This window comes from Lissotriton vulgaris, chromosome 8 (genome assembly GCF_964263255.1).
Source record: "Lissotriton vulgaris chromosome 8, aLisVul1.2, whole genome shotgun sequence".
Classification (NCBI taxonomy): Eukaryota; Metazoa; Chordata; class Amphibia; order Caudata; family Salamandridae; genus Lissotriton; species Lissotriton vulgaris.
The window spans coordinates 56,993,334-57,015,612 of record NC_141696.1 but is presented as its reverse complement, the minus strand read 5'-3'; the positions used below and the strand labels follow the sequence as shown (position 1 = coordinate 57,015,612).

The 22,279-nt window shown below is 44.8% G+C and overlaps 1 protein-coding gene across 13 annotated transcripts in view; it reads right to left on the bottom strand.

Moving 5' to 3' along the window:
- The window catches only part of ARFIP2 (ARF interacting protein 2), a 274,219-nt gene that overhangs the window by 67,413 nt on the left and 184,527 nt on the right, over positions 1–22,279 (bottom strand). For 5 of the 13 annotated variants that reach the window (XM_086933705.1, XM_086933694.1, XM_086933704.1 and 2 more), the window contains one exon: positions 2,845–2,943. The exons of the other annotated variants lie outside the window; for them this stretch is intronic. In XM_086933705.1, coding sequence (XP_086789831.1) covers positions 2,845–2,943 — 99 coding nt within the window. The remainder of the gene's footprint in view (positions 1–2,844; positions 2,944–22,279) is intronic. 13 annotated transcript variants of the gene reach the window in all.

Below are 22,279 nucleotides of genomic sequence, written 5' to 3'. Positions count from 1 at the left end.
AAAGCTGGACATGCAATAGAATTCCTCCACTACCAGATGAAAGAATTTATCCAAAAAAGAAATCTAAACACAGTTTATGCCCCTTACTGGAGATGGCTCCTAAGAGCTGGAAGGTGGTTCCAGGCCACATTTTCAGGGTTACCAGTGGCTTTGCAAATGAGCTGGATTTTGAGTAAAAGTTTGATACTCTAGCACTACCCACCCTCCTGGACCTTCACTGGACATCCCTGGCATAAACGGCATGGAATATATGCTACAGTCGATCATTAGTGCATGGTGATCAAGATAACGTTACAATATAAGAAGGGGTCTGCAGTCAGCCACTATTAACATTAATGTAGCATGCAAGGATGACTTCCCACCGAAACTACCAAAACCCAACCCCTAGTGCACTGCTGGAGAACTTTTTATTTAATGTGTCCTGGGGAGAAGATCCCTCTAACTTTGGAGGCGAGGCCCGGCTGCTCACACAGCCCTTTGTAGCACCTCTGGGTGACCCCGCCGCACACGCCCCATGCCCTCACTGGTGAGGACGCACAGATCGCAGCAGACGCTCTAAGGTTTGGGCTGGCATGAGGTGCATTCCCATGGTAGTTCCCCTTATCTGTCCACAATATCAGCGGTTCCAAAGAGCTAACCTTTGCTGCAGTGGGAGCAGGAATGCTGTTTAAGCTCGACAAGGCATCTATGTTTTACTCCTTTGGCCTTGGCCCAACGAGTCCTAATAAGGCTGAAACGGTGTAAGGTTGCATGTCTTATCTTCTAGAGAGGACCTTGCCTGGCAGTTTGGGATGGATTGTCCCCTTGAGGAGTAGGGTCAGTACTGATTTGCCTAAGGTGGGCCTCTGTCTGGACTATTTGCAAGCTTTCCTCCCATCACCTTTTGTGTGTTTGTGACACTGTGGGCAGCAATGCTTTGAAGAGTGATGTTTTCTCTGTCATGGCATCATAAATTGCGCATTGGTTAGGTTCATGGATTGCTTTGCAAAAAACCTAACGGAGGAGAGATGCTTAACGCTTCCTCTGCCTGAGACCTAGAGCCCTTGTTTACCTGTATCAGGTGCTGAATTAACTCCTTTTGCGGAGTGGACTGGTGCACGGATAGTTTTTGGACAAAAAATAAAATAAAATTGTCATCAGAAGGGGAGTAGCTCATTGGCTAGCTGACCCGGGTCTCAAATGCTATTTTAAACTAGGACTACCGTCTCCTTATGGGAACATTACTGTAGAAGTTATGGATAGTGCACTTACAATAGAGTTTTGTTAGGATGTCGGGTGTTTTTATCTACAAGAACTTGAGGTTTATTATTAATTTTACATATTGTAACAATTTTATTTGTGGTGTTTGCAAGGGTTTTAACAAATCATGCAATAACGTTTCTTTCTTTCTCTGTCATGGCAATGCCATTATTTTAAGCAAGAAGTCCCCTGTATCCTATACTTACATACATGTGAGGGAGAGAGAAGAGCGGGTCCTCTCCAGCACAGGATAATGACTCCTCATAAACACGGCTGTCTTCACTGACCAGCGACCTTAGCCTTATGGCTGAGTCGCTCTACCACAAAAACACAGAAGTCTTGCCAACTTGGATCTGTGGGAGCAGATTATGCAGTTTGGGCGAGATGGGCAGGGTGGAGGTACTTCCATCAGAAAGCCAACGGCTCTGGCCTTGGCAAGCTATTGCAATAGCTATTTTCTTTAAATTGCAAGCATGTGCCACATAAATATAAATACAAAAGGAATGCCACTCCCAAGTGGGGATGTCATGTGCTTGCAATATAATGTAAAAGAAAAAAAGAAACACTGATGTGGCTGTTTTACTAGTAATGTTTTACAAGACAGCTTTTCAGTTGTGCCATGCTGTCCTTCGTTTTATTATTTGGGAAAGAGACCAGAATAAATCAGCACCTAACCAAGGACTCAAGTCTTGGGCTGCTACAATTTAAGCCACTTGTAAACTCTTTAACAACAACTTAAAAAACGAGACAGAAAATAAATCCTCATCTGGCTGGGCACCCAAATTGCAGGCAGAACAACTACTTGGCATTTAAACTTCATATAACAACAAAATATTAAAAAGCACACTTTGAACCATCCTTGCCTCGGCACGAAAAGAACGATTTTTAGGCGGATGTGAACAATGTGCACAGGCTTTAACAGGCATTGGAAGTCAAGGGAACCAATGGTAAAAGTGGGCGGACCCAGCGCTCCAGGCTGTACGCTGGGGCAGGTGGACGCCAAAGGTTAATGCCACTAACAGAAAACTGAAGGAATCCCAATGATCAAAAGCCCTTGTACACATGTATACTATGCATGTGTGTTTTAAATTTTAGTCTGGCGTCACAGACAATGGTGTCTGAAAGGCCAGTGCTCCTGGGAGGCAGTGGCCTGGTGACACTGGGAACACTTGTCTGCTAAGCACCTACAGAAACCGGTTATCAACCATTTACATAGATCAGTTTTGCAAGATTCATAACCACCTCAACATCTGTAAAACGTCTGCAAATGAACAACAATACTCATGCAACTAGCTCTACAACCACCAAAGTGGGTTTATATAAGCGGTTTTCAAAATGCATTGAAGATAATCTGCATTGGCCAAGTCCAACCCGAGGCTTGACATCAGCGCTGGCTGGAATGAAGCGCGGTGGCCACAAGCCAGAGTTCGTTGAGGGTGAGTGAAGAAGCGGGGTTGTGTACTCACTATGTTGCAAACAAACCTGGTCATTAAGGTTTAGACCACTGCTCTCTACTCATAATGCAGGGATGGAAAACAAGGATATGAGACATGTTTCGGCCTCCAATGGGGGGTGGCAGTCAGGGCTCAGGGCATTCCATGATACCTGATGGCATGTCCGCCTGACTGGCTATTCGGCTTGCTGCTGATGTGCTGGGTGATATGAATGGTCTTCCGGAGGATGGAGGAGGTTTGACAAGAAAGCCTGAAAAATGAGAAACAGGAACACGGAGGAGCAGGTACAGTACAGACAAAGAAAGAGAGGCGCAGGTAAGGTGGAGACAAAAAACAGACAGGAGCAGGTAAGGTGGAGACAAAAAACAGACAGGAGCAGGTAAGGTGGAGAAAAACGACAGAGAGGAGCAGGTGAGGGGGAGAAAGGGACACAGATGAGCAGGTAAGGTGGAGAAAAAGGACACAGATGAGCAGGTAAGGTGGAGAAAAAGGACAAAGAGGAGCAGGTAAGGTGGAGACAAAGGACACAGATGAGCAGGTAAGGTGGAGAAAAAGGACAAAGAGGAGCAGGTAAGGTGGAGAAAAAGGACAAAGAGGAGCAGGTAAGGTGGAGAAAAAGGACAGAGAGGAACAGGTAAGGTTGAGACAAAGGACACAGATGAGCAGGTAAGGTGGAGAAAAAGGACAGAGAGGAGCAGGTAAGGTGGAGAAAAAGGACAAAGAGGAGCAGGTAAGGTGGAGACAAAGGACACAGATGAGCAGGTAAGGTGGAGAAAAAGGACAAAGAGGAGCAGGTAAGGTGGAGAAAAAGGACAAAGAGGAGCAGGTAAGGTGGAGAAAAAGGACAGAGAGGAACAGGTAAGGTTGAGACAAAGGACACAGATGAGCAGGTAAGGTGGAGAAAAAGGACAGAGAGGAGCAGGTAAGGTGGAGACAAAGGACAAAGAGGAGCAGGTAAGGTGGAGAAAAAGGACAAAGAGGAGCAGGTAAGGTGGAGAAAAAGGACAGAGAGGAGCAGGTAAGGTGGAGAAAAAGGACAGAGAGGAGCAGGTAAGGTGGAGACAAAGGACAAAGAGGAGCAGGTAAGGTGGAGAAAAAGGACAGAGAGGAGCAGGTAAGGTGGAGAAAAAGGACAAAGAGGAGCAGGTAAGGTGGAGACAAAGGACAAAGAGGAGCAGGTAAGGTGGAGAAAAAGGACAGAGAGGAGCAGGTAAGGTGGAGAAAAAGGACAAAGAGGAGCAGGTAAGGTGGAGAAAAAGGACAGAGAGGAGCAGGTAAGGTGGAGACAAAGGACACAGATGAGCAAGTAAGGTGGAGACAAAGGACACAGATGAGCAGGTAAGGTGGAGAAAAAGGACAGAGAGGAGCAGGTAAGGTGGAGAAAAAGGACAAAGAGGAGCAGGTAAGGTGGAGACAAAGGACACAGATGAGCAGGTAAGGTGGAGAAAAAGGACAAAGAGGAGCAGGTAAGGTGGAGAAAAAGGACAAAGAGGAGCAGGTAAGGTGGAGAAAAAGGACAGAGAGGAACAGGTAAGGTTGAGACAAAGGACACAGATGAGCAGGTAAGGTGGAGAAAAAGGACAGAGAGGAGCAGGTAAGGTGGAGAAAAAGGACAAAGAGGAGCAGGTAAGGTGGAGACAAAGGACAAAGAGGAGCAGGTAAGGTGGAGAAAAAGGACAGAGAGGAGCAGGTAAGGTGGAGAAAAAGGACAAAGAGGAGCAGGTAAGGTGGAGAAAAAGGACAGAGAGGAGCAGGTAAGGTGGAGACAAAGGACACAGATGAGCAAGTAAGGTGGAGACAAAGGACACAGATGAGCAGGTAAGGTGGAGAAAAAGGACAGAGAGGAGCAAGTAAGGTGGAGACAAAGGACACAGATGAGCAAGTAAGGTGGAGACAAAGGACACAGATGAGCAGGTAAGGTGGAGACAAGGACGGGGAGGAGCAGGTAAGGTGGAGACATAGGACAGAGAGGAGCCGGTAAGGTGGAAACAAAGGACATAGAGGAGCAGGTAAGGTCGAGACAAAGGTGGGGAGGAACAGGTAAGGTGTAGACAAAGAGGGGAGCAGGTAAGGTGGAGACACAGCAGAGAGAGGAGCAGGTAAAGTGGAGGGGAAGGATACAGGAACAGGTATGGTCAAGACAAAGGACAGAGAGGAGCAGGTAAGGTGGATACAAAGAACAGATGAGCAGGTAAGGTGGAGAACAAGTACACAGATGAGCAGGTAAGGTGGAGACAAAGAACAAAGAGGAGCAGGTAAGGTGGAGACATAGGACAGAGAGGAGCCGGTAAGGTGGAAAAAAGGACATAGAGGAGCAGGTAAGGTGGAGACAAAGGTGGGGAGGAACAGGTAAGGTGTAGACAAAGAGGGGAGCAGGTAAGGTGGAGACACAGCAGAGAGAGGAGCAGGTAAAGTGGAGGGGAAGGATACAGGAACAGGTATGGTCAAGACAAAGGACAGAGAGGAGCAGGTAAGGTGGATACAAAGAACAGATGAGCAGGTAAGGTGGAGAACAAGTACACAGATGACCAGGTAAGGTGGAGACAAAGAACAAAGAGGAGCAGGTAAGGTGGAGACAAAGGACAGATGAACAGGTAAAGTGGAGACAAGGACAGGGAGGAGCAGGTAAGGTGGAGACAAGGATAGAGAGAAGCAGGTAAGGTGGAGACAAAGGGGGAGCATGTAAGTTGGAGACACAGCAGAGAGAGGAGCAGGTAAAGTGGAGGGGAAGGATACAGGAACAGGTATGGTCAAGACAAAGGACAGAGAGGAGCAGGTAAGGTGGATACAAAGAACAGATGAGCAGGTAAGGTGGAGAACAAGTACACAGATGAGCAGGTAAGGTGGAGACAAAGAACAAAGAGGAGCAGGTAAGGTGGAGACATAGGACAGAGAGGAGCCGGTAAGGTGGAAAAAAGGACATAGAGGAGCAGGTAAGGTGGAGACAAAGGTGGGGAGGAACAGGTAAGGTGTAGACAAAGAGGGGAGCAGGTAAGGTGGAGACACAGCAGAGAGAGGAGCAGGTAAAGTGGAGGGGAAGGATACAGGAACAGGTATGGTCAAGACAAAGGACAGAGAGGAGCAGGTAAGGTGGATACAAAGAACAGATGAGCAGGTAAGGTGGAGAACAAGTACACAGATGACCAGGTAAGGTGGAGACAAAGAACAAAGAGGAGCAGGTAAGGTGGAGACAAAGGACAGATGAACAGGTAAAGTGGAGACAAGGACAGGGAGGAGCAGGTAAGGTGGAGACAAGGATAGAGAGAAGCAGGTAAGGTGGAGACAAAGGGGGAGCATGTAAGTTGGAGACACAGCAGAGAGAGGAGCAGATAAAGTGGAGGGGAAGGACACAGGAACAGGTATGGTCAAGACAAAGGACAGAGAGGAGCAGGTAAGGTGGATACAAAAAAAAGAGAAGAAGTCAGGGGTCCAATAACCGGGGCAACAAGGGAAAGGTAGGACAGATTGAAGGATAAGAAGCAGAAAATGTGCCCCAATTACAGGGACAGGTATAGGACAGATGAGAGGGGGGTGAGATGGGACAGTACAATGAAGAAGGGATGGTAGAGAGAAAGATTAACATTAGACATGGTCACTAGATGACTGTGGACACAAGATGAGAAGAAGCAAAGCACGCTTATGGCAGACATCACTATGAATAGATAGACTGAATGTGAATACAACAACAAATGAAGAAACACAGGTGTAAAATAGACCCAGATCCCCCATGGACACTGAGAGAAGCAACATTAAAGGAAAACAGTGACTGTGGCAGCATTAGACCCAAGTATTCTTTCAGCCGCCATTTGACATATCCAGCTCCCGGGGCATCACCAGACACCAGTAACCACTGGGGTATTGTTAGACAGCAGGAACCCATTAGGGTATTGTCAGACACCAGTAGCGGACTGGGGTAAATTCACACACCTGTAACCAGTGGCGGCTGGCAACATTAATTAAAGGTGAGGCACTCGCCATAAATGCCGCTGGCCGCCGGGCACGCCAAACAGATGCGCCTCTCCCATGCGATCCTGGGGGTGACGAGGAGCAGGAAGGAAAGGGAGGGACTTCCCTCCTTGTGCCACGAGAATACAACCAAGGATTGGTTGGAGCAGGCTAATCCAGCACTCATGTGTAGGCTGGGGGCCCATGCCTACAATCCCTCAGCTGTTTAACAGCGCTGGGATTGATGGCTTTGAAGTGCGCATGTCAGATTGACCGGTTGAGGGCAGCCAGACATTCTGAAACGTGTACTTGAACACCTAAAATGTCATCTTGCAATCTGCCCCGCCTCCACCATCCACTCCCTCGGCGCACAGAATAATAAAATGGTAATGACCATTTTATTATTTTGTGTTACCATTTTATTATTTTGTGTTTATCGCTGCGCTCGCAGCAAGAGGGGATGAGCTCTTGTGCCCCCCTGCCAGTAACCCACTGCAGCATCATCAGACACCAGCAACGGACTGGGGTATATTCAGACACCAGTATCCCACTGGGGCATTATAAGACACCAGTAACGGAATGGGATGTATTCAGACACCAGTAACCCACTGGGGCATCATCACACACCAGTAACCCACAAGTGCAATCTTGAGACCCCAGTAACCCACAGGTGCAATCTTGAGACCCCAGTAACCCACAGGTGCAATCTTCAGACACCAATTACCCACAGGTGCAATCTTCAGACACCAGTTACCCACTGGGGCATCATCACACACCAGTAACCCACAGGTACAATCTTCACACACCAGTAACCCACAGGTGCAATCTTCACACACCAGTAACCCACAGGTGCAATCTTGAGACACCAGTTACCCACGGGGGCATCATCACACACCAGTAACCCACAGGTGCAATCTTCACACACCAGTAACCCACAGGTGCAATCTTCAGACACCAGTAACCCACAGGTGCAATCTTGAGACACCAGTTACCCACGGGGGCATCATCACACACCAGTAACCCACAGGTGCAATCTTCAGACACCAGTAACCCAAAGGTGCAATCTTCACACACCAGTAACCACCACGCACAGGTCTGAGGGGTGTCCAACTCGAGACCAAGACGGGGGACCTTCACTCTATCTGATCAGGTGATTGAGTTGGATCAACCCTTGGGGGGATTCTTGGCTCTGCACCCATACACACTATCGGTACACTCAGAGTAGGCTCCGCATAGTAGGAGTACGACAGATTACCATATTGCATATATGCCTGCATATATTCATTGCTTCAGCACCACTGTAGAAATATATCTACTGTTCACTCTTCTGGTGCTTGTAATCTCATGTATTTGCTTATGTCTCCTAACCACTGCAGCACATGTATTTTAAACAAGAATACTGTTGGTTCAATAAATATATTAAAAACGTCCCACTGTCTATTCTGTATAATTCTCTGAGTGAAAGTAAGCACGAGTGACTGAGCAAAAGATTCCTGTACTGTTTCCATGATCCTGGAGTGATCAGGTTTGTCATGTTCAGTGGTTGCCAAAGTCAATTTGCTACCTGGAATGGTTAGGGGGGCTTATGGTGGCAATGTGAGCTAGCTGGTCTCTAGGCCGACATATCCTGCGGGGGTGTCTAGAATCACTCTTGACACCAAGCCCCTAGTTTATGATCTCCAAACAATGCGCAGATCCTACAGATTAGTAGGAACTACACGACAGGAACCCAGTAACAAATGGCATACCACAACAAATGTTCAAAGACAACCTGGAATATTTGTGGTGCCCCTATTAACACCTGTATTTAACCATTGTATTGCCACTGAACAAATGCTGTGGTCCTGGAGAGGGATATATAACGGAGGGATGGCCTCAGATCCGGAAAATTACAGGTAAATATCCCTTTTGGACAAAGAGGCTAAATACTACGTATTATCCCCCCTGACCACGCGAAACAGGGTTTAGAAAGGGCCTGGGGACCACCAAAATCCTCCTGGCAATGCTCGCAGATAAAACAATAAAATCCAAATCCTTGCTATTTCTATGCTTCTTGGACTCCAAAGTGGCCTTTTAATCAGTTCCACAAAACATTTTATGGCAGAAGGTAGAATATTCTGCTCCAGTTACTGAAAAGCATTGTTGACAATATATTTCTGGCTGATCTCTTGACAGCCCTTGATGAAGTGAAAGTACAAGCCTCAAAACTGGGAGGTAAACCAATCCGCTGCCTCCTTTATGCAGACAATGCCCTTTTAATATCTAGGACCATTGTGGGGCTGCAGCGGCATCTGGACATACTAGGTACCCACACAAAGAAAAACAGGCACACCATCAATCCGAGAAAACAAGGATAATGATTATGGGCAGGAAAAAAAAGAAACCAGGTGGTGGTATCTGGATGGTCTTTTCGACAACATGTCAGTGGATTATGAGGACCTGGGTGTCATCGTGGACAACTGAGGAACCTTTCAACTACATAAGGAGGCCATAAAGTCAAAAGCAGCCATCCTACTACATGTATTCCTAAAGCTCTCCAAAGATCTTTCCGGACCATCCGTTGAACCCTTAGTGAAGGTGATCCGTGCTAAACTGCTGCCCACTATAACTTATGGATCAGAGGTCATGTATGGAAGAGGTTCACACTTTCGCTAAATTAGTAGTGAGCACCTATAAAAAGGGTTTTTGCCTTCCAAAACAAGATTCCGCTACACAAACTCATCTGGAATTTGGCCTTTTTTTAACTAAAACTTTGGAAAAACAAGCTACCTTTTTTGAAAACACTTTGGAAAATCAAATTTGGCTAGAGATAACTAAACCAGACATCCAATATGCAGCCCGGGCCTATCTGGATCAATCTGTACAGAACCTGCAAGCAACCGCACTGTGGGCAACCCCACCACCCTCCATTGTTTTAAAAGGATGGTAACCTACGTGGCGCATCAGGTATCATGGCTAGCTGATAAAAACTGGCCTCAAGCTCGCACGCCTGGTCGGTTTTAAGCAACTTCACCAAACTGGAACCGCAAGCAATTATAAATGTTTGCATGTCAAACCATGTTAAACAAAGGGGCGTAGCTTGGAACGCGAAGAAGATGGCGGCTTAAGCGTGCAGCTCCGTCTCTGAGGTTTACAGTCTCACCCTTCTTCCCGCTATTCGACTGGCGAAATGACTCGGAAAAGTGTGTGAGTCTCAAGGAACACCATCGCGATCTCTTGAGCGATTCAGAACACCTCAAAACACCTCTCCGAAATCGTTTTTTATCACCACAGACAGTGAGGTCTAAGACCCGAGGAAAAAGCAACACGCTATGAGAGCCGACTGCCCCAGCGCGCTCAGGTTGTGTAACCTTAAGCGAGACTAGAAAAAGCGAGACTCAAAAAATATCAGCGATAACAGTGGATAACCAAGTAAGACTATATAAAAACTGCCATAGAACAATTTTAATGCGGAGGGCTAATGCGTAAAAAACTACTATGTGGTCTGTCTTGTTTCAAGATGGCGTGTCAAGGACTGCGGTGTGATGCTCAGCCGACCTAAATGTATTCCCAGGTCAAACAGGATTACTTTAGAAGCCATCCCAGATTCATTGGATGATCATCCAACTACCTTAGAAGTCATTTACACGTCATCAGACATCATCAAGCTCTTGAAGTCATCAGCAAAGCTGGAGAAGCTCAGCCTGATGATTTGAGGAGGACTTGAAAATGATTATCTGATGACTTTAGTAGGTGTCATTGTTCGTGATGATTTAAGGATGACTTTAAAAGGAGTACCTGATGACTTTAGTAGGTGTCATTATTCATGATGATTTAAGGATGACTTGAAAATGAGTATCTGCTGACTTCAGAAGGTGTCATTATTCCTGATGATCTGAGGATGACTTCTAAATGACTCTCAGATAACTTTACAAGACGACATTGTTCCTGATGACTTTTGGGTGATTTGAAAATGAGCATCTGAATACTTCAAAGTAATCTTTCCAATGCAGGACAAATAATCTGAGTATTAGAACCAGATTTAGAGACGTTTTGTGTCTGGTTTGCTTGAGTTTATAATGCAGACCTGATTCCAAATTTTCGGGATTTGCAAACAAGAGCAAATTGGTATTTGGTACAACACATCCGAAATGGGAAAAGTTTCACTTTTGTGTACACATAGTATTTTTTGGGTAATGGAAGGGTACCCTTCCATTACAAAACCTAAACTAGACTCTCGCAGACAACATTGCATTATAGTACTGGTACTGGCACTGGCCAACAAACTGAGAACTGTGTGTGAAGCGAGTAACACTGAACCACATCGACCATGATGCATGAGGTAATTTAGCTGTGACGTGTCAGCAGGGTGCTCCAAATCCCTTTGAACATTGCATTATAGTGCCAATGTGTGGGCATGGTTCTCAGCTGCCTAATGGTGCAGCGGTGCTAGTGAAAGAATTAGACATGACAATTTCCTACTCTCCTAGTGGCGCCCGGCAAGGCAATATTGGCAGTCTGGCAACGTGCTCCTAGCCTGGAATTGTCAAGGTGTAATCCAACCCGTAATGATTTATTAGTGATCCACAGGCATACTATATTAATTAAATTATCCTTATGTAGTCATCATTTAGTAATCCACACATTCTTTAGTTGGCCTTAAATAATCCTGAGTAATACATGTTCATTTTTAGGTTGTCATTAAATCATCCGAGAGTAATCTACACTCATACTGAAAATGTCATGGGATCATCCCAGAGTAATTGACTTCCATCCTGAAGCGGTTATAGAATCATCCAGGGATAATCATCAGTCATCCTTAAATTGTCTAGAGCCCATCCAGGAGTCATTCTCACTCATCCTGATGTTGTCAGTTAGTATTCGTGGAGTTGTAAAAGGTAATCACTCCCTGTCAGTGGAAGTCATCAGAACACCATCCTAGCGTAGTTTTTGTGATTACAGTAAGAGTCATCAGAACACCATCCTAGCGTAGTTTTTGTGATTACAGTAATAGTCATCAGAACACCATCCTAGCGTAGTTTTTGTGATTACAGTAAGAGTCATTCCATTTAAATAATCAGCCCTGTGGGCAGACTTCAGGATGGCCTGGGATGACGTCCCCAGGAATGGCTGGCTGAAGCCATCCAATGACTTCAGAATCACTCCACTATGATCTTCCTTTTTGACTAGGGTTGGCAGTTAATGACAAGGTACAGCCTATGTACCCGACACGACCTAAAGTGCACGATTGTTTGAATGAGGAGTGAATGCGACTATCGGCGAGGCAGAGATAAAACCACTTCACCTCTCCTGAAGGTGCCTGACCCGAAGGCGCGCGCTGCAGTCCCGATCCACTAAGCACAAACGAGATTGTTTAAACATAACGCTAAAGGATGTACGCATGTCAATGCAAAGGAAGAGCAGATGCTTCAGCAACTAGGAGAGAGAGGAGTACTTCGGGAATACTTGGAAATACGAAGGTGCCTGATGGTTCTGGACTCCAAAATCGCGCTTGGTGCGATTCTGAGACCTGAACATAAACAAAGCAGCCCCATAACAGCTCTATAACAACGGTGTAACCAGCACAGAGGGCACAACAAACCAGAGGCAATACACCAGAGATGTGAAAGCTATTACTATTGATATTACTACTGCTCAAATGTAGCTGTGATCGACCGAGATGATCTCAGGCTGGTTGATGCTGAGTAAGCAGAAGAAGGGAGGGTCCAATAATTTTACACAGCGTCCATCTGCGACAGTGTACTGAACCAGCATACGGATGCAGTGAAGGATAAGTGCCTCTCAACAAATAAGGAAGCCTCAAGCTAGACCAGATAGCTCACCCTAATCTCAAGCAGTTTTACAATAGTGGCACATATGTGGATACAAGTAAATCTATAGTACACCACGAATATCTGCGTAAAGTGCTACACCCAAATCAATGCGAACAGACCACACAACAGGCCCAAAAAACGCAAAGATGGCTGAAAGAGAAAATAAAGCAAGGCTCAAAAGAGTGAAGGCTGACCCCTCCGCCCAATCCAGACTCGCCGATTAAGGGCAAACAGGACATCAGCTGCACAATGGAGACAATTCTCAAAAAGCTGGCCGAAGTCCATGACTTGACAAAATCTACCAAAGAAAATACAGACATCATGCAACATGAGATATCGGCAATCTATAAGGAAATGGAAGAGACCAACAATAGAATTTCAGAAGCAGAAAGCAGAGTAGGTCTTCTGGAAGACGAAATGGCAAAAACAATAAAGAAAGTTGATAAATTAGACAACACCTCAAAAGTTGTTTCAAGACAAATCTTGGAATTGGAATACAGTAAAAGTGGGGGAACCCTACACATCTTTGAAATATCTGAAGGTTGTGAAGACGAAGCAGTGTCATGTGCCTCCTTCCTGGAAAAGTGGTTTCCGGAGGCCACCAACCTATCATTCATGAAGCACTTAGAATTCGATAGAGCTCACAGAGTTCCAACTAGGATAGGATAGGATAGGATAGGATGTGAATTTATAGAGCGCGAATTGCTGCCCGAGGCGTCCAAGCACTAAGAGTACCATGAACCCGCAAGATAGCCCAAAAGGGAGACTAGGTAAGAGTTAGTTAGGCCGGATGAAATAAAAAGGTTTTCAGCTGTTTGCGAAACGCAGAGAGATTGGGGTTGGCTCTGAGATGCATCGGAAGGGCGTTCCAAGCCCTGGCAGCATTATAGGAAAACGTCCTACCTCCGGATCTGGATCTTTTTATTCTGGGGGCCATTGCACGGAAGGTCTGACTGGAGCGGAGGCTTCTGCTGGGAGTATAGTGGGTAATTAGGTCACGAGTAATCCTGGGGCCAGTGTTCCAGAAGGCCTGGTGTGCTATGCACATTGCCTTGAACATAACTCTCTGGCGCACCGGTAGCCAATGGAGGCTTACCAGTCCGGCCCTCACTGATTGTCTGCGGGGGAGATCGAGCAAAATGCGTGCTGCGCAGTTCTGCACTATCTGAAGCCTTCTCAGAGTGAATTCTGGGGCGCCGAGGTAGAGCACATTGTTGAAGTCAAGGTGTGACTGCATTAAGCCCTGTATGGCTACCTGTTTGGCTTCCATGGGGAGGAGAGGGAGAATTTTCTTTAACATCCTCATGATGCCAAAACAGGTGGCTGAGAGTTTTGTGGCTTGTACGTTAAAGGACAGAGATCTGTCCAACCAGACTCCAAGACTCTTAATATTGTTTTTTGGGGTTGGAGGGGTACCCAGACAAGGCGGCCACAGGGAGGCGGGAAGGCTGAGATCTGGGGGGACTAGGAGCATCAGCTCGGTTTTGTCCCCATTCAGTTTTAGGGACGATAGGGACATCCAGGACTTCACCTCCTCTAGGCACTCTCTAAGCCCGCCTGGTGCAGGCAGGTTGGCTTCCTGCGTCAGTGAGACCACCAGCTGCGTGTCGTCCGCATAAGAGATGATCTTGAGCCCAAATGGGCGGACGACATCAGCCAGTGGCCTCATGTACAGGTTAAAAAGTGCAGGGCTTAGAGAGGAGCCCTGGGGGACTCCGCATTTCAGAGGTTTGCTTGTGGACACAGACTCGCCCTCGAACACTCGGAAGGATCTGTCCTCTAAGAAGGACTTAAACCATGACCAGGCTTTGTCCTTGATCCCGGCCCGGGACATACGGTGCAGCAGGGTGTCGTGGCTGACCGTATCAAAAGCCGCGCTGAGATCAAGGAGGATCACTGCCACTGATCCTCCTTGATCCAAGATTTTTCTGGCTTCCTCGGTAACCATGAGGAGGGCGGCCTCAGTCCCGTGTTTCGGTCTAAAGCCCGTCTGGGTGGGATCCAGTAAGTGGTGGTCTTCTAAGAAGTTTACCAGCTGTTGATTTATATATTTTTCCAGGATCTTGCTTGCCCATGGGAGCAGGGAGATGGGACGATAGTTACTCAGGTCAGTGGAGTCCAAATTAGGCTTTTTCAACAAAGATCTGACCATGGCCTGCTTCCATACGGTCGGCACAGTGCCAGAGGAGATGGAAGCGTTTAGAACCTCCCTTATTATGGGCAGAGTGGTCTGCGAGGCTGCCATTATTATGACTGGCGGGGCTGGGTCATCAGGGGATCCGGTTTTTACTTTCCGTGCTAAGGATTCAAGGGTAGCAAGATCCAAAGGAGGGAAGTGAGTCAGCGTGGGTAGGTGTTGACTGGAGGGGGAAATTGTGGGATCCAAAGGTGGGGCTAAGGGGGTGAGGTTTTGGGGGGGAAAAGCTGAGTAGATCGTGCTTACTTTCTGATGAAAGAATTCGGCAACATTATTGCAGTGGATAGTGGACTTATCCGCCTGCAGGCTGGGGGAGGGTTTAGACTTTGCAAGCAGAATTCTCTCGGGAAAGTATGTGGCCTGGGCTGCTTTTACTAGAGTTTTATATTCACTGATGGCTTCTCGGTAGCGGGTTTTATTGTCTGCAGAGTAATCAGAGCACCATCGTCTTTCCGATTTCCTGCAAAGGCGTTTCTTGTCCCTGAGAGCCTCCGTGTACCACGGTGCAGTTTTGTGGGAGCGCTTGAGCGTAATTTTCTTTTTGGGAAGTGTGACATCTAGAGATTGAGTAATCCAGTTAACATATGCCTGGTTGGCTAGGCCGGGGTCATCGTTGATAAGGGGTGGATTACTAGCAAGTTTGCTAGCCCAGTTGTCAACTGCTAGGCGGGACCAGGCTCGCATGAATCTCGTGATAGGTGCGGGCGGAGAAGGTTTAAGCGCAGTCCAGACTATTGAATCAATCCTACCCCAGGCCCATTGTATGCAAACCATTAAGGTTCCACCACGTCGAACTTATCCTGAACTACACGAGGAAGAACCAGCATATCCTCTGGGGCAATAACAAAATCTTTATAGCACAAGAATACTCCAAGAAGACAGCGGACACTAGGAAGGGCTTCCTTGCACTTAGGCCTAGATTGAAGTAACTAGGCTACCACTTTTCCTTTGCAGGCCCATCTCTGTATCAAGTGGTAATACAAGGTACTTCTCACATCTCTGAAAGTGATGACCTCAAACGATTCCTAGACGATAAGGAAGAACACACAATAGACACCCCTGCACAAAAGTCCAAATCATAAGCACAATCACAGTAACCTACATCTGCACAAAAGTCCAAACTATTAACCACATTCATTGTGAACTAAGTCCTGAAAGACAAGAAACAACACTATTGCATGAAGTTAATTCATCAAATCATCAATCCAACAGCTGCCGAACAGCTACTTACACATATCCTCTGCGCAATGAGGGATTCTCTCCCCTTGATCCCCGGAATCCTATAGTTTGCTGGAAAACTCCAAGATTGCAATGTCTGATCTAAGCGAAAGTACATTTATGATATGCAATGCTCCTTCGTCAGTCTTCAGACAGGCTATAGATAAACTAAGCACACAGGCTAAATTTAGCGTACATCTATGCAGCCGAACAAGCAGGAAAAGGGACACTTGGTCAGACACCAGGCTCCAGAACCCAAGCATTACACTCATTGGCCGATATACATCAATAGGAGAACCGCTATGTTGATTTGACAGTCCTTAACAGACAGTGACGTGAGTTATAAACTCATCCTGTTCAACTAGTCAACTATTCAACTGACTGTCCCTAATGCATGGTGACGTGAGTTATTAATTCATCCTGTTCAAGTATTCAACTGTTTCATGCGGAAGCGTCTTCTTGCTTCGCCACGTCTAACACTTCTATTGGGGGAGGATGGGAGGGTTAATGGGAGGGGGATGGGGAAGGGGTTTTCTATTTTTTGTAATTTTATTTCTTGTGCTCATGATTGCTTGCTGGTCTTTTATACAGCACAATTTCACACATTTATTCTACCTTTGTTGTTGGTGACCTCCCGCATATGTTATTTTATTGCCTGTTCTTACAACCATTTTGGGATAAGATTTATGAAAACATAACACACACTCTACACATCAAAGCGAACAGAGAATTCTCATATGTCCTGCTAGGATTCCTAGACCCACAAATACGGCACGATAATGAACAAGGCCTCCTTGACTTCATGCTCACCTGAGCATGCAAAATAATATTGGGCAACTGGAAGGACTTCAAACAAGTCAACTTTAACATGCGGCAGGAATGGCTACTTTTCCTGAGAGGTGCAGATAACACCGTCCTACAGCTCTCCGCACAGCGTTCAAACCACAGATAAATGTGGAAGGCCATGGATGCTTCCTCCTTCATCTATGAGCCTCCGGGATACCCCTCGAGAATCGAACTCCTCAAAGGCACATACCGCCTAATACTACACATTCACCTCGAATATATACCACAGATGTCTCTCTCAACACACCCATGGAACCGTACTGTGAGCCACTGGTTTTTATTTTACTTTATTTAATCTTAAATCATTATTCATTTTGGTTTTGGTGCACAGCAGATCCCTCATCAGGCAGAGGGTCCTGAGACGCTCCCACCCTAAGGACGAACCACTGTGTTGAAACCTGTACTATTCAATATATCATGGTCTTCATCGTTGTCTTTATTGTATCAGGAATGCCTCTCTTACAAACTACTTTACTCACTTGCTGTTAGGCTTTTGTGTTACTTATGCACTTTGTGTTGCTTATGCACTCTGTGTTACTTATGTACTCTGTGTTACTTATGTACTCTGTGTTACTTATGTACTCTGTGTTGCTTATGTACTCTGTGTTGCTTATGTACTCTGTGTTGCTTATGTACTCTGTGTTACTTATGTACTCTGTGTTACTTATGTACTCTGTGTTACTTATGTACTCTGTGTTACTTATGTACTCTGTGTTACTTATGTACTCTGTGTTACTTATGTACTCTGTGTTACTTATGTACTCTGTGTTACTTATGTACTCTGTGTTACTTATGTACTCTGTGTTACTTATGTACTCTGTGTTACTTATGTACTCTGTGTTACTTATGTACTCTGTGTTACTTATGTACTCTGTGTTACTTATGTACTCTGTGTTACTTATGTACTCTGTGTTACTTATGTACTCTGTGTTACTTATGCACTTTGTGTTGCTTATGCACTCTGTGTTGCTTATGTACTCTGTGTTGCTTATGTACTCTGTGTTACTTATGTACTCTGTGTTGCTTATGCACTCTGTGTTGCTTATGCACTCTGTGTTGCTTATGCACTCTGTGTTGCTTATGTACTCTGTGTTACTTATGTACTCTGTGTTACTTATGTACTCTGTGTTACTTATGTACTCTGTGTTACTTATGTACTTTGTGTTACTTATGTACTCTGTGTTACTTATGTACTCTGTGTTACTTATGTACTCTGTGTTACTTATGTACTCTGTGTTACTTATGTACTCTGTGTTACTTATGTACTCTGTGTTACTTATGTACTCTGTGTTACTTAGGTACTCTGTGTTACTTAGGTACTCTGTGTTACTTAGGTACTCTGTGTTACTTATGTACTCTGTGTTACTTAGGTACTCTGTGTTACTTATGTACTCTGTGTTACTTATGTACTCTGCGTTACTTATGTACTCTGTGTTACTTATGTACTCTGTGTTACTTATGCACTTTGCGTTACTTATGTACTCTGTGTTACTTATGTACTCTGTGTTACTTATGTACTCTGTGTTACTTATGTACTCTGTGTTACTTAGGTACTCTGTGTTACTTATGTACTCTGTGTTACTTATGTACTCTGCGTTACTTATGTACTCTGTGTTACTTATGTACTCTGCGTTACTTATGTACTCTGTGTTACTTATGCACTTTGCGTTACTTATGTACTCTGTGTTACTTATGTACTCTGTGTTACTTATGTACTCTGTTACTTATGTACTCTGTGTTACTTATGTACTCTGTGTTACTTATGTACTCTGTGTTACTTATGTACTCTGCGTTACTTATGTACTCTGTGTTACTTATGTACTCTGTGTTACTTATGCACTTTGTGTTACTTATGTACTCTGTGTTACTTATGTACTCTGTGTTACTTATGTACTCTGTGTTACTTATGTACTCTGCGTTACTTATGTACTCTGTGTTACTTATGTACTCTGTGTTACTTATGCACTTTGTGTTACTTATGTACTCTGCGTTACTTATGTACTCTGTGTTACTTATGTACTCTGTGTTACTTATGCACTTTGTGTTACTTATGTACTCTGTGTTACTTATGTACTCTGTGTTACTTATGTACTCTGTGTTACTTATGTACTCTGTGTTACTTATGTACTCTGTGTTACTTATGTACTCTGTGTTACTTATGTACTCTGTGTTACTTATGTACTCTGTGTTACTTATGTACTCTGTGTTACTTATGCACTTTGTGTTACTTATGTACTCTGTGTTACTTATGTACTCTGTGTTACTTATGTACTCTGTGTTACTTATGCACTTTGTGTTGCTTATGCACTCTGTGTTGCTTATGTACTCTGTGTTGCTTATGCACTCTGTGTTGCTTATGCACTCTGTGTTGCTTATGTACTCTGTGTTACTTATGCACTTTGTGTTGCTTATGCACTCTGTGTTGCTTATGTACTCTGTGTTACTTATGCACTTTGTGTTACTTATGTACTCTGTGTTACTTATGTACTCTGTGTTACTTATGTACTCTGTGTTACTTATGCACTTTGTGTTGCTTATGCACTCTGTGTTACTTATGTACTCTGTGTTACTTATGCACTTTGTGTTGCTTATGCACTCTGTGTTGCTTATGTACTCTGTGTTACTTATGTACTCTGTGTTACTTATGTACTCTGTGTTACTTATGTACTCTGCGTTACTTATGTACTCTGTGTTACTTATGTACTCTGTGTTACTTATGCACTTTGTGTTACTTATGTACTCTGCGTTACTTATGTACTCTGTGTTACTTATGTACTCTGTGTTACTTATGCACTTTGTGTTACTTATGTACTCTGTGTTACTTATGTACTCTGTGTTACTTATGTACTCTGTGTTACTTATGTACTCTGTGTTACTTATGTACTCTGTGTTACTTATGTACTCTGTGTTACTTATGCACTTTGTGTTACTTATGTACTCTGTGTTACTTATGTACTCTGTGTTACTTATGTACTCTGTGTTACTTATGTACTCTGTGTTACTTATGTACTCTGTGTTACTTATGTACTCTGTGTTACTTATGTACTCTGTGTTACTTATGTACTCTGTGTTACTTATGTACTCTGTGTTACTTATGTACTCTGTGTTACTTATGCACTTTGTGTTACTTATGTACTCTGTGTTACTTATGTACTCTGTGTTACTTATGTACTCTGTGTTACTTATGTACTTTGTGTTACTTATGCACTTTGTGTTACTTATGTACTCTGTGTTACTTATGCACTTTGTGTTACTTATGTACTCTGTGTTACTTATGTACTCTGTGTTACTTATGTACTCTGTGTTACTTATGTACTCTGTGTTACTTATGTACTCTGTGTTACTTAGGTACGTTGTTTTCGCTTATTGTTTTACTTTTCCAAAAAAATTTCAATAAAAACTATTTGAAATAAAACATGTTAAACGTATCCAAAACAGGCTAGGAGGGCTACCAACTTTGGACTGCATACCCACAAAAAGAAGAGAAGATGTCAATGCTCTGTGCAGGCTGTGTCAATCTTACAGCGAAACAATCGGGCGCATTGTCTGCCTCTGCCCTGCCTTGCTGACATGTTCCAAAACTCACGCTCAGGCACTGCGCATGCGCTCCGGTAGACCCGCTGCAATCGCTGGTCTGTGCAGAGGGTCCCACTTTGGCAGGGAGATTTGTGAATTGTATGCAGGCCTTTCAGAAGTTACTGAACCACATGGCCCATTGTGATTAATCACGATAAGCCGGCACTTTAAGATCCAGCTTCGTGCCAGGTTAAATACATTTTAAACAGATTGTGAACAGTTTTATAGGTGCACCTAGAAACAGAGGCGGCCGACACTTGTTAACAGTGGTGAGCGCGTGGGGGGGTTCAGTGTGGTGGGGTTAAAAAAATAACTTCCCTGATGCTGCTTCTGCTCCCTCGCGCCTCTATGCTCCTTTGCTTCCTGGTCCCAGCAGCCCCAGGGACAGCTTCAGAGACGCCCTGTGCAATCCCCGCGCTGCTCTCATGCTGCATGAGAGCAGCTTGAGGATTGGCCAGAGCAGGCTTGCTGAACGCTCACTCAGGCACATGGAATCTGTGCTCTTTCCTCAACCCGGCTGTGCAATACAACTGGGTTGGAGAAACCTAACTAAGCATTTCTATTTGGCAGGCCTAAAACTGCCGGCAAAACAGACATGTACAGTTAGCAGTGCACATCACTCCACTCCCCCCCCCCCTCTCAATTCAATTCAAGGTTTTATTCAAGATTTGGGACTCCTAGGAGGTCCACATAACATCACGTCCATAGTATTATCGATAACAAAACATAACACGGCTCACTCCACATGCCATCATAAAATGTACCGCCTCTCAAAGTCCGGCCCATCCCCACACACGCTGGCTCAGTCAGCAGCTGAAAAATATAAAGATATGGTTTTATTTTTCGCCTGCTGGCTGAGCCTGTGAGGCGACGCTACTCCGCCACTGCGGAGGAGCCGCCACTGCCTACGAACTGTAATAGCACGAGCTGTAGCACATGGCAGTATTTTGTGATGTGGCCGAGATCCGAGAAGCAGTAATTCTGAGAGCACTTTATTCATTTCATGCACTTAGGGACTTTACATCCTTTCCGTCAGGCTCGTGTTCAGACATAATCCTAATAGCACTTTACAAGTTCCACATTGCATGTCCCCAACAGACTGAAACAAGTGTTACTTTAGCCCTATGAGACTTTCGCGCCCTTGTGTATTTTTTGTGTGTGTAAATGCATCTGTAATTCAGCGCCTCGATACCCTTCTGGGTGAATGTGCGCTTTGTAAATACACATGCTCGGTTGTGTATTTCATGAATTATGAGGAAGGGTGGCATGTTCATTGCGCTGCTGCGCGAGTCTTTTTGCGCAGCTTGTAAGGCGTATTCAATGAACCACGTGGAGGAGGTAGAAGGCCCTGTCACCTTTGAATTTACATGAATGTATTTTAATCATCTTTATTACGTGCATTTAGCAAATCTCTTAAATAGTTTTTATGTTATCAATCCCACAAAACAAAATACATCTAAAACCGGTTGCATTAATCCTGGAAGGATGCACGCTTTGGTGAATGCGTGGACGAGAAGGTGTCCCTTGCCGCAACATATGGCTTACACATTGGTGGAACTCATATTTTAACAGGAGTGTTTCGGGTTCGTTTTCTCCGTTGTATTTAGCCTGCTGCCATCCCCATTGTGGTGGGTCCATGAAGCAGTGTGGCTGTATTTTTAAGAATTAATATTTTTACAAGGGCATGTTTGGCCTGGTTTTCTGAGCAGAGTTGATCCCGGTTGGATCCACCTGTTCATGAACCGCTGCTTCAACGCTGGGCTGTGGATTACTGTCCTCTGATATATTAATCTCAGTAGAATCACTGCACGGGATTGGAACTGTTATGCTGTGTCGCTGCTATTTTTGTTGGCTATTGACAGCGGTGTGGCTTGGATTTATTTTGGTCAGATTCCCATGTTGCTGAATTGATTGTATGAACCTGGATTTCTCCACCGCTGCATGGATGATACCTTTGTAAACCTGGCATTTTAACAAAGGTGTGATTTGGG